The 14,125-nt window shown below is 40.6% G+C and overlaps 1 protein-coding gene across 1 annotated transcript in view; it reads left to right on the forward strand.

The window, feature by feature from the left end:
- The window catches only part of APOB (apolipoprotein B), a 52,162-nt gene extending 46,217 nt beyond the window's left edge, over positions 1 to 5,945 (forward strand). Inside the window, exons 27-29 of the mRNA XM_040348528.1 lie at positions 261 to 375; positions 1,721 to 1,904; positions 3,894 to 5,945. Coding sequence (XP_040204462.1) covers positions 261 to 375; positions 1,721 to 1,904; positions 3,894 to 5,708 — 2,114 coding nt within the window. The 3' untranslated portion in view covers positions 5,709 to 5,945. The remainder of the gene's footprint in view (positions 1 to 260; positions 376 to 1,720; positions 1,905 to 3,893) is intronic.
- Positions 5,946 to 14,125: the final 8,180 nt, after the last annotated feature.

The following is a 14,125-nucleotide window of genomic DNA, read 5'->3' on the forward strand; positions in this document are numbered from 1 at the left end:
TATAGCTCAGTATAAAATCATCAAATGGTTATATGAAGTGGAAGAAAATTAGTATGCAGGATATAATGCAAATGAGCACAATATGCATGCTTTACCATTAAATACAGTAGGTATGGTCAAGTAAAATAGATCAATGCTCACTATGCTATTACATAATACAAAAAAGGTAAATTACCAGATCTTGTGTCAGTTGGTATTGTAATTAGAAACTGTGGACCAAGAATTTAATGTATTCATTACCTCCTTTTATTTTCTTGCAGCTTCATTGGCTAGTTCTTTAAATGGAAGATCTCTGAATATCATTGGACAGGGAAGTCTTGCACACGTGGACCTGAGTGCTGTTTGGAAGGAACAAATATCTTTCAATGGATTAAGGTAACCAAAACCTATTGATTTATTCATACAGTATCTCACAATAGTGAGTACACCCCTCACATTTTTGTAATTTTTTTTTTACTATATCTTTTCATGTGACAACACTTAAGAAATTACACTTTGCTAAAATGTAAAGTGGTGAGTGTACAGCTTGTTTAACAGTGTAAATTTGCTGTCCCCTCAAAATAACTCAACACACTGCCATTAATGTCTAAACCGCTGGAAACAAAAGTGAGTACACCCCTAAGTGAAAATTTCCAAATTGGGCCCAAAGTGTCAATATTTTGTGTGGCCACAATCATTTTCCAGCACTGCCTTAACCCTCTTGGGCATGGAGTTTACCAGAGCTTTACAGGTTGCCACTGGAGTCCTCTTTCACTCCTCCATGATGACATCACGGACCTGGTGGATGTTAGAGACCTTGCGCTCCTCCACCTTCCATTTGAGGATGCCCTATATCAATAGGATTTAGGTCTTGAGACATGCTTTGCCAGTCCATCACCTTTACCCTTAGCTCCTTTCACAAGGCAGTGGTCATCTTGGAGGTGTATTTGGAGTCATTATGATGTTGGAATAGTGGAACCTGTCCTGTTAAGCCGCTGTAACGTCTTGGCCACCGTGCTGCAGCTCAGTTTCTGGGCCTTGGCAATCTTCTTATAGCCTAGGTCATATTTATGTAGAGCAACAATTCAGAGATATTTGCCATGAGGTGCCGTGTTGAACTTCCAGTGACCAGTATGAGAGAGTTAACACATCTGCTCCCCATTCACACCTGAGACCTTGTACACTAACAAGTGACATGACACCAGAGTGGGAAAATAGATAATTGGGCCCAATTTGGACATTTTCACTGAGGGGTGTACTTACTTTTGTTGTCAGTGGTTTAGACATTAATGGCTGTTATTTTGAGGGGACAGAAAATGTACACTGTTATACAAGATGTACGCTCACTACTTTACATTGTAGGAAAGTATAATTTCTTCAGTGTTGTCACATGAAAAAATGTGAGAGGTGTGCTTACTTTTGTAAGATATTGTATATATTGTCTTTTTGTAGAGTTGGTTAGGAAAATAGGCCATTAGGTTGACCAATCAAGCCCTGAAATCTATATCTCTTGTTGGGCAGTTCAAAACCAAACTAGAAGATATTATTCCAGCTCAGAATCTTTCAGAGTTCTCCCCTCATTTGGTCACATTGGAAATGGCTCCTGGGAAGCTTCTGCACACTACAAGAATTACACTGTAAATGTTCTGCTTTTGCATAGAGTCTATATTGTTTTTATCATGCATTGATAGTCAACAGCGCAAGTTTTTTTTGTAATTTCCTCTTTTACATTTCTATTTAGGATGCAAGGCCACAATCTTCAAATAGACATAACTAGCCCGACATTCACCAATGTACAAATAAAATGCCAACATGATGAAAATGGCATTTCCTCATCCATATATTCTCCATCTTGTGGAACTCTGGGGCTACAACTGGAAAAGGACTCAAAGACTATCAAAATTAGGCTCTACAGTCGTTCTTTGGTAAGTATCCTTGCTGTTAGTCCTTCTATAAGAAAATGTAGTATATACAACATATGTAGGTCCGGCCTAAACTTTTTTACTTTTGTGGTGATGAAATATTAGATCATCTGCCAGGTTTTTACTGCTATCTGGGGCTCTGCTAGAGAGCCTGGCTGTCATCAGGGTCTCTAGAACTAGCGGCTTCATTGGAAGATTCAACTTCTGTTTCTGGTCTGGTGATAACCAGACCAGGAACAGAAAAAAATTGAATTTTCTTTTACTCTCAGTGATCATGGTAAACAGGATAAATAGAGAGGGTGAGTCTCCCTAATAGGGGCACAGACAGCAATAAGAAACCTGTCATGTATTTGAGTCCCTCTCCACTCTGTGCAAAGCTAAAAAATGTTTTGCCTTTAGTTCAAGTTTAACTCTATGAACAACAAAATGCTTGTGAAAATTAGGCTAATGCCGCTTACACACGATCATTTTTCGGCATGAAAAAAACAAAGTTTAAAAAAAATGTAATTTAAAATGATCGTGTGTGGGCTTCACATCATTTTTGGGGTTCTGAAAACCGTCAAAATGTTTTTTAGAACATGCTGCATTTTTTAACGATGTTTTAACCTCCCTGGCGGTATGATTATTTCAGAAAAAAGGTGCTGAAAGCAGTACCATTATTTGCAAGGAAATTTGGCATTTTATACTGTAGGCCTGTAATTGTTAGGAATAACTCACTTAAATCTGACCAAACAAGAGTCTAGTAGGCATCCCGGGTATGAATTTCTTTTTTAAAACAAAATTATAAATTATAATATAATAAATAATTATAAATAATTATAACAAATAATAATATAATTATAATAAAAATTATTCAATAGTGTAATCAACTCAAAATCACTGAAATTTGCTCAGTTGCAGAATTGTCGCTGTCATTACTTTTATTTTTTTATGACAAATTTCCCCACAAATCACTATCGCACAATTCTGCAAGTGATTATAATTTATTATCGCTGTTTTCTAGCTGCTCTAAAACCATTTTTGACATACAGGGACACTTTTGGTTGCTATGGACAATCTACAGTTTGCAGGCAGAAAGAACAGTTTTTATTATATAAAAGAACATGTATGGCACTGGACAGACCACTAGGGACAAAGGGGGTGTGTATTTTTTACATACAGTACTGTAATCTATAAGATTACAGTATACTGTATGTAAGGTGTTTGTTTACCTTTTTGAATTTGGTGCCATTCTCCGCCCCCTTGCATCCTAACGTCGCAGGGAACGGAGATCGGCGGCACACAGAGGCACTGTGTGAATCGAGCGAGGTCCCGCTCGCTCACACAGCGCGGTGGCATCGCTGGATCCAGGGACAAGGTAAGTAAACAATGCCTATGGATTCAGCGAGGCGAGCCCGAGTCTAACTCGGGGTTACTGATCGTAGCCCAAAAATCTCACCCTGAGTCAGACTCGGGAATACCGCCAGGGGGGTTAAACTATGTTGTTTTTCGGGTTGTAAAAAATGACGTGTGTGGGCTAAAATGACGTGAAAAACCTGCGCATGCTCAGAAACAAGTTATGAGATGGGAGCGCTCGTTCTGGTAAAACTACCGTTCGTAATGGAGTAAGCACATTCATCACGCTGTAACAGACAGAAAAGCGCGAATCGTCTTTTACTAACACAAACTCAGCTAAAGCAGCCCAAAGGGTGGCATCATCCGCATGGAACTTCCCCTTTATAGTGCCGTCGTACGTGTTGTACGTCACTGCGCTTTGCTAGAGCATTTTTTAAAATCGATCGTGTGTGGGCAACGTCGTTTTAATCATGAAGTTGTAAAAAACAACGCTTTTTCTACATGCCGAAAAACCTAGTTTTTTTCATGCCGAAAATCGATCGCGTGTACGCGGCATAACAGTTTAGTACTCACTCTAGCAAAAGTTTTGATTATTATGGTACATTGCATCTTACAAGTTCTGCACTGACTATTGTTAATGCTTTTCATGTCCTACAGGCATCTTCTGGAAAGGACACCTTAATTTTGAAAAATGAGATATCCCTAAAGAACCCAGATAGGATTCAGAACAAGCTGAATTGGAGAGAGGAAGCTGCTCAAGATGTTCTCAATGGTCTGAAGGAGAGACTGCCCAAGATGTCTGATGCTGTCTACAGCTGCATCAACAAATACCACAAGGAACACTTCGGAATGGACATGAAAGATGCTAGTCTACTTATGAATGAACGTCTTAAGTCCAAGGTTTCCTCAACATACCAATCTGCAACCAATCAAATTGACAAGATGGAATATCAGCTTCGGTCAGCTGCCAGAGATGCTAGCGGTAAATATGCAGATGTTGTGTACAAAGCACAACAGTTGTACCAGCAGCCACCAGACATGTCATACCTCATGAGTGATGGTGAGCTGGGAGCTCAACTTTATGATAAATCAATTACCGTTATAAGAAGCTACCAAACTACAGTGAGAGATATAATTGATGCTTCTGTTGAGTTTTTAAAGAGCACCAGATTTCAGTTACCAGGCCAGACCCAAAAATACACCGGGGAAGAGCAGTTCTCTATGGGGATGAAATGGGCAACTTCAAAGATTGAAGCATGCATTGAGAAGATCCAGCAGCTTCTCGATAACCTAATTCAATCAATTAATAAGACTAACTTCAAAATCCCTGGCACAGACACAGTTATTGAGGGCAGACAAGTCATCATGGCTGTACAAGACTTTCTGAAAGAACTCCAGCAGATTACTAAAAAGATTTTTATTGATCTCCAAAACTTCAGCCTTGAGAAAAATCTGCAGAATCTTAAACGTTTGATTCAAGAGATTTCACAAAAATCTGAAAAACTAATTGAAGCCCTTAGGTCTAGAAACTACCAAGACATGAAACACCAAACTCAACAGATGTACAATGATGCAGTGAACTCCAAATATGTACAGTATGCTAGTGACCTTGCTGATAGAATCAAAAAGAGCACCAGTCATTTGGTAAAAGTTTGCCAGACTCTATATGAAGAACTTTCGGAGAAAACAAAGCAGCTTCTCATCTATGGCAGGGCCTTGCGAGAAGAGTATTTAGATCCAAATATCGTGGGGTGGTCAGTGAAATATTATGAGCTGGAAGAGAAAGTCGTTCAGTTCTTCAAATTTATCATCGATTCACTGAAAGAACTTCCATCAAAATATGGAGTGGATGTCTCAGAATATGCTGACAAAATTAAAGAATTTTTGAAGGAATACTATAAGCAAGCCATGATACTAGCAACCAATGCAGAAAACAAAGGGCAGAGGCAGGTCAGGGAATTTGCATTAAAGGCAGAGGAGAAAGTTAGTGAGTGGTCGAACACCGCCAGAAAAGCCGCTGTGGAACATTCACAACTCCTCAATGCCAAACTCAACGAAGCATACAATCAATATTTGAGTTCTTACGAAAAATTCCTCACTAAAGCCAATAACCTTATTGATCAAGTCATCCAAAAGTACAATGACTTTATAGACTTCATCACACAGATGTTGCAAAATTTGCAGAATTCAGCCAGTGAGGGAATAAAAACATACCTTTCCACACGTAAAGGAGAAATTAAAGTGGATGTACCCCATCCCTTTGACTGGAAATCATTTGATGAAGTTCCTCAGGTGAGAAGTGACATCATAGCTAAGAGGGTGGAAATTGTAAGTTCCATGGTCCTTGATGGCATTGACAAAAGCTCAAAGAAATGGGAAGAAGTACAACGCTTTATTGAAAAACAACTTGAAGATGGAAAATTAAGTGCACAGCAGATTATTGAAAATATTTCTAACTGGAAAAAAAACTGAACAGATATTATGCACTGTAGTAGCTGAACATTAGGGTTTTTACTGTGAAAAAAATAACAATCAGTTTATATTACATTTTAAAGCTATTGTTGTTCCTTTATTGGGAAAAAAAATAAAAATTGTTGTTATTTCTAAAAGTTGAACTAATAAAATACCTTTGTTATAAGCTGGCATTGTAACTATTTTCTCTCTCCTTCTTTACATTATATATAATCAACATTAAAATGCATCCTAACATTTGCCTTCAATGACTTTTCTTTAAAGTAAAACAGTTGTGATTATTGTTAACAATTAGTATTAGTATAGTACAAGTAGTATAATACTGATCACTTTATGTCACTTTAAGTAATTTCTGTTAACGTGTTATCTAAACCTGAAAACAAAAAATTTATATTTTGCATCTTACCAGTTCTTGGATGTGGTGGTGAGCTGAGCTGAAATCATAAACAACCTTATCTTTAATGTGTAAACTACTAGTTCTATCAATCATATAATAGTGTAAACAGCCATAAGTCCAGCCTGTGTGACAACCCTGGCTCCCTCCATAGATACAATGAAGAAATGAGCATAGCCACCCAGGGACATGAAATGTGTAATCTGAAGGATTACCAGGTGAAAACAAAGGAAAATAAAAGCTTGAAAAGAAATGCAGCCACTGCATCGCTTACATTTTAGATTTAGATACACTTTAACATTTAATTATATGCAGCCAGGCACAGATTTTCATCAATGGAGCCTACGGGCAGTGGTGTATTTAGGTTTTGTGCTGCCCTGAGCCTGACTAAATTCATACACCCCCTAATTTAAATATGACCCACCCTTCCTGTCAAGGCCACACCTATTCATATTGAGGACCCACCCTATCATCTGTAAACCACACCCCTTGCAGACCCCCACCCCCTCAATCTCCCCCCTAGCTGCAAAAATGCACAATTTCAGCACAAATCCTCATCCTCATATAACCCCCTCTCAGCACAAATTTTTGCCTCAATCTCCCATTTCACAGTACAAATCCCCCTCTTAGCACAAATCCTCCCATCTCTCCCTCCCAGCATAAATCCTCCCCCATCTCTACATCCCAGCATAAATCCTCCCCCATTTCCCCTTAGCAAAAATGTTCCCTTCTCAACATAAATTCCCTCTCTCAGCACAAATCCTTCCCCATCTCCCCCTCTCAGCATAAATACCCCCTCTTAGCGAAAATCCTCCCCCTCCCAGCATAAATCCTCCTCCATCTCCCCTTCCCAGCATACATTTCCCCTCCCAGCACAAATCCTTCCCCATCTCTCCCTCCCAACATAAATACCCCCTCCTAGAAAAAAATCCTCCCCCTCCCAGCATAAATTTCCCCTCTCAGAAAAAATCATCCCCAGATTCCTCAGCCCCCCACAGTCGAGGGCACTGCAAGTCCCAGCATAGGAGGCTGCCACATCTCAGCCCCCTACAGAGTGCAATACAAATCCCAGCATGGGAGGCTGCCATATCTCAGCCTCCCACAGAGGGCACAACAAGTCCCAGCATAGGAGGCTGCCATATCGCAGGCCCCACATAGTCCCAGCAGAGCGGGCTTCCACCAGTCCTCCAAACACAGCGTTAGGTGACTGCATAGCCCTTCACCCCCTAACACTCACTCATTGGCTGCCATACCCTCCTCCCCACTCTCCCTTTACAATGGTGTCCTACCTGAGTCTGGGCGGCATCTCGTGCTGCATGGTGGGGTCGTGGGCGTGATTTTCCTTTCTCTGAAGACACGTCCCGGCTCCCAGACCCCAGCACAGCACACAAGGCTGCAGATCACTCCGCCACTGGTCAAGCACCTCATTGGCTGTGGGCGACGGCCGTACCTTTAGACTGGGCATCGCCGGATGTGTCTGCCGATGACACGTGCACACATAAATTGTACTTGAACTTGGGGATACTCCAGTGCACTGGAGGCTTTAACTGTGCGGGAGGAGATCACGAGAGCCGGGACTCGGAAGGATGTGTGGGGGGAGGTTTTCGTGCAGGAGTGCCCCCTGCAAAGTGCTGTCCTGGGCCTGGACCTTGTTGGCCTAGGCCGAGACACAGCGCTGCCTACGGGCATGCAACCTTTTGGAGCTCGAAGAAATACCCCTGTGACTAAACTAGTGATAACATTTGCTGTCCATGGGCCTTCTTTGCTTAATAGCAACTCCGGTTCTGTATACAGTAATCCTGCTAGTTTAGAAAGTGGTGTAGAATATATTTTACAACTTACCTTAGGAAGGCCTGGAGCATGAAATTTGCCAAAAAAAAAGTTTATTATATAGAGTCATGAAGAAAGAAAGCAAAGAGCAATGTTGGTATACAAATACTTTTATAGCAGATCTTATTATTACAGTGTACATAAGGACAAAATAAAAGAAAACACATACGGTGCCTTGAAAAAGTATTTATACCCCTGACATTTTCCACATTTTGTCATGTTACTGTACATCCAAATACGTAAATGTTATTTATTGAGATTTTATGTGATAGACCAGCACAAAGTGGTTCATAATTGTGAAGTGGAAGGAAAATGATAAATGGTTTTCAAAATGTTATACAAATAAATATCTAAAAAGTGTGGTGTGCATTTGCATTCAGCCCCCTTTACTCTGATACCCCTAACTAAAATCTAGTGGAACCAATTGCCTTCAGAAGTCAACTAATTAGTAAATAAGAGTCCAGTTGTGTGTAATTAAATTTCAGTATAAATACAGCTGTTCTGTGAAGCCCTCAAAGGTTTGTTAGAGAACCTTGGTAAACAAACAACATCATGAAGGCCAAGAAACACACCAGACAGGTCAGGGATAAAGTTTTGGAAAAGTTTAACACAGGGTTAGGTTATAAAAAACATCCCAACTTTAGAACATTTCACAGAGCACTGTTCAATCCATCATCCGAAAATGGAAAGAGTATGGCAGAACTGCAAACCTACCAAGACATGGCCGTGGCAAGGAGAGCATTAATCAGAGAAGCAGCCATGAGACCCTTGTAAGAGCTGCAGAGTTCCACAGCTAAGGTGTGAGAATCTGACCACAGGAGAACTATTAGTCGTGCACTCCACAAATCTGGCCTTTATGGAAGAGTGGCAAGAAGAAAGCCATTGTTGAAAGAAAGCCATAAGAAGTCCTGTTTGCAGTTTGTGAGAAGCCATGTGGGGGACACAGCAAACATGGTGAAGAAGGTGCTCTAATCAGATGAGACCAAAATGTAACTTTTTGACCTAAAAGCAAAACACTAATGGAGAACTAACACTGCACATCACCCTGAACACACCACCCCCATTGTTAAACATGGTGGTGGCAGCATCATGTGGGAATGCTTTGCTTCAGCAGGAGTTGATGGTAAGATGGATGGAGCCAAATACAGCTCAATCTTAGGAGAAAATCTGTTAGAGTCTGCAAAAGACTTGAGACTGGGCGGAGGTTCACCTTCCAGCAGGACAACGACCCTAAACATACAGCCAGAGCTACAATGGAATGGTTTAGATCAAAGCATATTCATGGGTTAGAATGGCCCAGTCAAAGGCCAGACCTAAATCAAATTGAGAATCTGTGGCAAGACTTAAAAATTATGCTGTCCATACACGCACAGAATTTCGTCCGTTTGCAGACTGAACAATTATCCATCAGTCGAAAGCAAATTGGCCACTAACTGACAGATTAAACTTGTTTACATGATGGTTTCTATGATCATAGTGACCGTTGGATGACAATAAAAACATATATAAATTATTAGACAGGTGCACTGCCAAAAAATGTGTTCGTTTTTGCTTCATTCGTTTTTTTGTTTGTTTGTTTTTTAGTTTATCGGGTCATTCGTTATGATTGCAATTCGTAAATTTGAAAGTTTGTAAATTCGAAAATTTGAAAATTCATAGATTCCAAAAATTGTTAAATTCGAAGATTCAAAAACCTGGAAATAAGAAAGAAAATCTGAAAATTCAAAAGAATAACTAACTAACTAACTAACTAATAATTACTCAAAAACATGTATAAAAAGAGATCCAGCAGATCAATAATTAATTAGTGCACAGGGTAGTTCAAATTCAGAACCGTATGCCTATGCTGAGGCCCCCACTTAAATTGACAGGTGTGGTTCCATAAGGTCGTGTATAAATATGAAAACAATGGGGATTAGAGGTCACCAGGAAACCTTATAAAGGAAAACCTTGGACGTAAAAAAAAAATCAACTATATTCAATATGGTTAAAATAAATTAGTGCAAAAAACAACCACTGATGCATACATTAAAAATGACAACGTTGTCAAAAAACTATTTAGAGACCTGATGGCAGCACACCTCATACACTCACCACACAGTGGTGTAGCATGGGGGGTGCAAGCGGGGCCCCAAATGCAACATTTGGGGGGCTAAATCTGTGTGTCACTCTGGCTCCATAGTCCTAATTCCTATTTTATGTGTCCCCTGCGATCCGACCACCATGTTTAATGTCAGCTAGGCAGCTGGCGCTTCTGTGATTGGGAGAATGGGGTAATGTCCCGCCTCTGCCATTCTCTTCTCCTCCTCTCCACCTGACCGCCAGATCTGGGACTTGCATCATTCCACATTGGTTGTGGCAGGCAGTCAGTCAGTCAGGCAGTGTGGCAGACAGAGGTCAGATCAATGGTGGACAAAAAAAAGCAGGTGAGACAAGGGAGCAGCCCCTACAGCGACTAGTCATCCTCTGCAAGGCAAAGCCAGCCAGAGTACTGCCTCTCTCCTCACAAGAAGTGCATACATACTTTCCTGGTTTTCTATTGGCTGTGAGACTCTTCCAGTCCAATGAATCCATGCAGCATACTGCTCAGAGCTCTGCTCCTCTGCTGTTCCATGGACATGTGTGCTGCTGTACCCAACATGTAATGAAATGGACATCTCGGTACACTCACTGTGGTATGTGACATAGTCACATAGGCCAAACTACACTCACACAGTCTACACTACACACATACACAGAGCATCACCCTCTCCTCCCACTTATCCAAAATGTCACCCCTCTCCTCCCACTTTTCCAAATGTCCCCCCTCTCCTCCTACTTATCCTAAATGTCCCCCCTCTCCTCCCACTTATCCCCAATGTCCCTCCTCTCCCCCCACTTATCCCCAATGTCCCTCCTCTCCCCCCACTTATCCCCAATATCCATTTTCTCCCCCCACCTATCCCCAATATCCCTTCTCTCCCCCCACAAATCCCCAATATCCCTTCTCTCCCCACTTATCCCCAATATCCCTTATCCCCAATATCCCCAATATCCCTTCTCTCCCAGAGGCGATTTAGTTTGCATGTGCCGCGCTATATATGTTTTTCATTCATTCATTCATTCACTTATCCCAAAATGTCCCCCCTCTCCTCCCACTTATCCCAAATGTTCCTTCTCTCCCCCACTTATCCCCAATACCCCTCTAGTCCCACCACTTATCCCAAATGTCCCCTCATCTCTTCCCATATATCCACTAATTATCCCCAATGTCCCTCTTCTTCTACTTATCCCTAATGTCCCGCTTCTCCCACTTATCCCAAATGTCCCTCATTTTCCCCCCACTTAGCACCGCTGCCCCCCTCCCCCCACTTAGCAACAATGTTCCAACTCTCCCCCAAGTTTGAAATTAGCACATTGCCCTCCCTTATTTAGCAACAATACACCATTAACTTAGCACCAATGTCACCCCCTATCCCCTCTCTTTGCACTAATGCCCCCTCTCTCCACTTAACATTGCACTTCTACTGTAAGTTGTAGTTACTTTTTCTGTAGCAGCCCCTCTCTCTGATACTATTTTGGTGGCGAAGAAAAGACTTGGGAGTGGGAGGAGAGCTCTGTACTAGAAGCAGGGTTGTAAACTGTCCTGTGAGATATGCATTCCTGAGCCCTGCAATCTGCACATAGCACAGTCATGAACTCTGCACTCTCTGCATAGCACACTCCTGAACTTAGCACTCTATACGTTGTTCAATCTTGATCTTTGCATTTTGTATTTAGCACACTCCTGATCTTTGCATTCTGTATATAGAAAACTCCTGAACTCTGCACTCTGTATGCAGTGCACTCCTGAACTCTTTTCTCTCTGCATAGCACACTTCTGAATTCTGCTCTATATATCGTACAATCTGGATCCTTGCATTTTGTAAATAGCACACTCCTGATCTTTGCATTCTGTACGTAGCAAACTCCTGAACTCTGCACTCATGGTATTTAACAATGTCCCATTAATACTCTCACACTGTTAGGTGGTGGTGGCATGGTAAAGTTCCTGCACCTATTATCTGAGAAAAATAGCCCTGCCTATAGTACAGTGTGGACTGTATGTTGTGGGTGTATGAGGTGTGCTGCTGGAAGATCTCTGAGTTGTTTAACCACTTAAGACCCGGACCAAAATGCAGGTAAAAGACCAGGCCCTTTTTGCAATTCGGCACTGCATCGCTTTAACTGACAATTGCGCGGTCGTGCGACATGGCTCCCAAACAAAATTGGCGTCCTTTTTTCCCCACAAATAGAGCTTTCTTTTGGTGGTATTTGATCACCTCTGCGGTTCTTATTTTTTGCGCTATAAACAAAAATAGAGCGCCAATTTTGAAAAAAATGCAATATTTTTTACTATAAAAAATATCCCTCAAAAACATATAAAAACATATTTTTCCTCAGTTTAGGCCGATACGTATTCTTCTACCTACTTTTGGTAAAATCGCAATAATCGATTGGTTTGCGCAAAATTTATAGCGTTTACAAAATAGGGGATAGTTTTACGGCATTTTTATAAAAAAAAAATGTTTTACTACTAATTGCAGCAATCAGCAATTTTTTTCATGACTGCGACATTATGGCAGACACTTTGGACAATTTTGACACATTTTTGGGACCATTGTCATTTTCACAGAAAACAATGCATTTAAAATGCATTGTTTACTATGAAAATGCCATTTGCAGTTTGGGAGTTAACCACAAGGGGGCGCTGAAGGGGTTAAGTGTGTCCTCATGTGTGTTTACAACTGTAGGGGGTGTGGCTGTAGGTCTGACGTCATTGATTGTGCGTCCCTATATTAGGGAACACACAATCGATGACAGCGCCACAGTGAAGAACGGGGAAGCCGTGTTTACACACGGCTCTCCCCGTTCTTCAGCTCCGGGGACCGATCGCGGGACTCTAGCGGTGATCGGGTCCGCGAGTCCCGCGGCCGAGGTCATGGAGCTTCGGACCGGGTTGCAGGCGCGCGCCCGCGACCCTCCGCTGGCGCGCGCCCGCGACCCACCACTGGGCTTTATACAGTCACATACAGGTACGTGATTGTGCCCAGCGGTGCCATTCTGCCGACGTATATCCGCGTTAGGCGGTCGGTCCTTAAGTGGTTAACAATGTTGTCATTTTAAATGTTTGCATCAGTGGTAGTTTTTTTGCACTAATTCATTTTAACCACGTTCAATAAAGTTGATTTTTTAAGACCATGGTATTCCTTTATAAGGTTTCTTGGTGATCGCTAATCACCTATTTTTCATAACTAACTAATAATTACTAACTATTAAATTATAGGTTTTGGAATTTCCTTTCAAATTTGGCTGTAAGTAAATGTAAGGAATACAAATTTTTCCGAAGTTTCGAATGATCCGAAACACTGAATGCCGCATCGAAACAAATGGAACGGAACTAATTAACAATAAATAATAATAGGGGTGGATGAGCGCAAAAACAATTACACTTAAAATCGAAATAATAATATAAAGCGGAATGTGCCTTTAAATGTGGTCCAAAATGATAGTGCGAGTGATCAAACTATCAAAACATGTGACATGTGATGGTTTGATCACTCACCCTATCATTTTGGAACACATTTATAGGCACATTCCGCTTTATATTATTATTTAGATTTTAAGTGTAATTGTTTTTGCGCTCATCCACCCCTTTTTCTCAACCAATGCACAGTGATTTGTACTCGCATAGATTTGAGCGGCATTTTCATCCATTTACACTCTCATATCATCTTTTGTCCTGTCATTTTTTCATTTATTTTCACTTTGGCTAGCGCAGAAGACCCCCACATATAATAAATAATAATAATTAAAAAAAAGTTTTTATCATTTTTATTTATTATTATTAATTCTTTACATTATATTAGATCAGATATGGCATTTGCTATTTTGGATAATTCGTAATTTTATATAAATTGGTATTCGTTACGTTCACTAACAGACAAATTTGAAAGGAAATTTCAATACCTATAATTTAATAGTTAGTAATAGTTAAGTTATTATTAGTTAGTAATTATTTCAGATTTTTAAATTTCCGGGTTTTTGGATTTTCAAATTTACGAATTTTCGTATTTGGAAAAAATCGTTAAACAGGTTTCCATAAATTCAGATTTCCGAATTAACAAATTTGTTGAAATTTGTTGTAATTCGTTAAAAAGCGGATTCAGAAAGA

The sequence above is a fragment of the Rana temporaria genome, chromosome 4, assembly GCF_905171775.1.
Source record: "Rana temporaria chromosome 4, aRanTem1.1, whole genome shotgun sequence".
NCBI classification, from domain to species: Eukaryota; Metazoa; Chordata; class Amphibia; order Anura; family Ranidae; genus Rana; species Rana temporaria.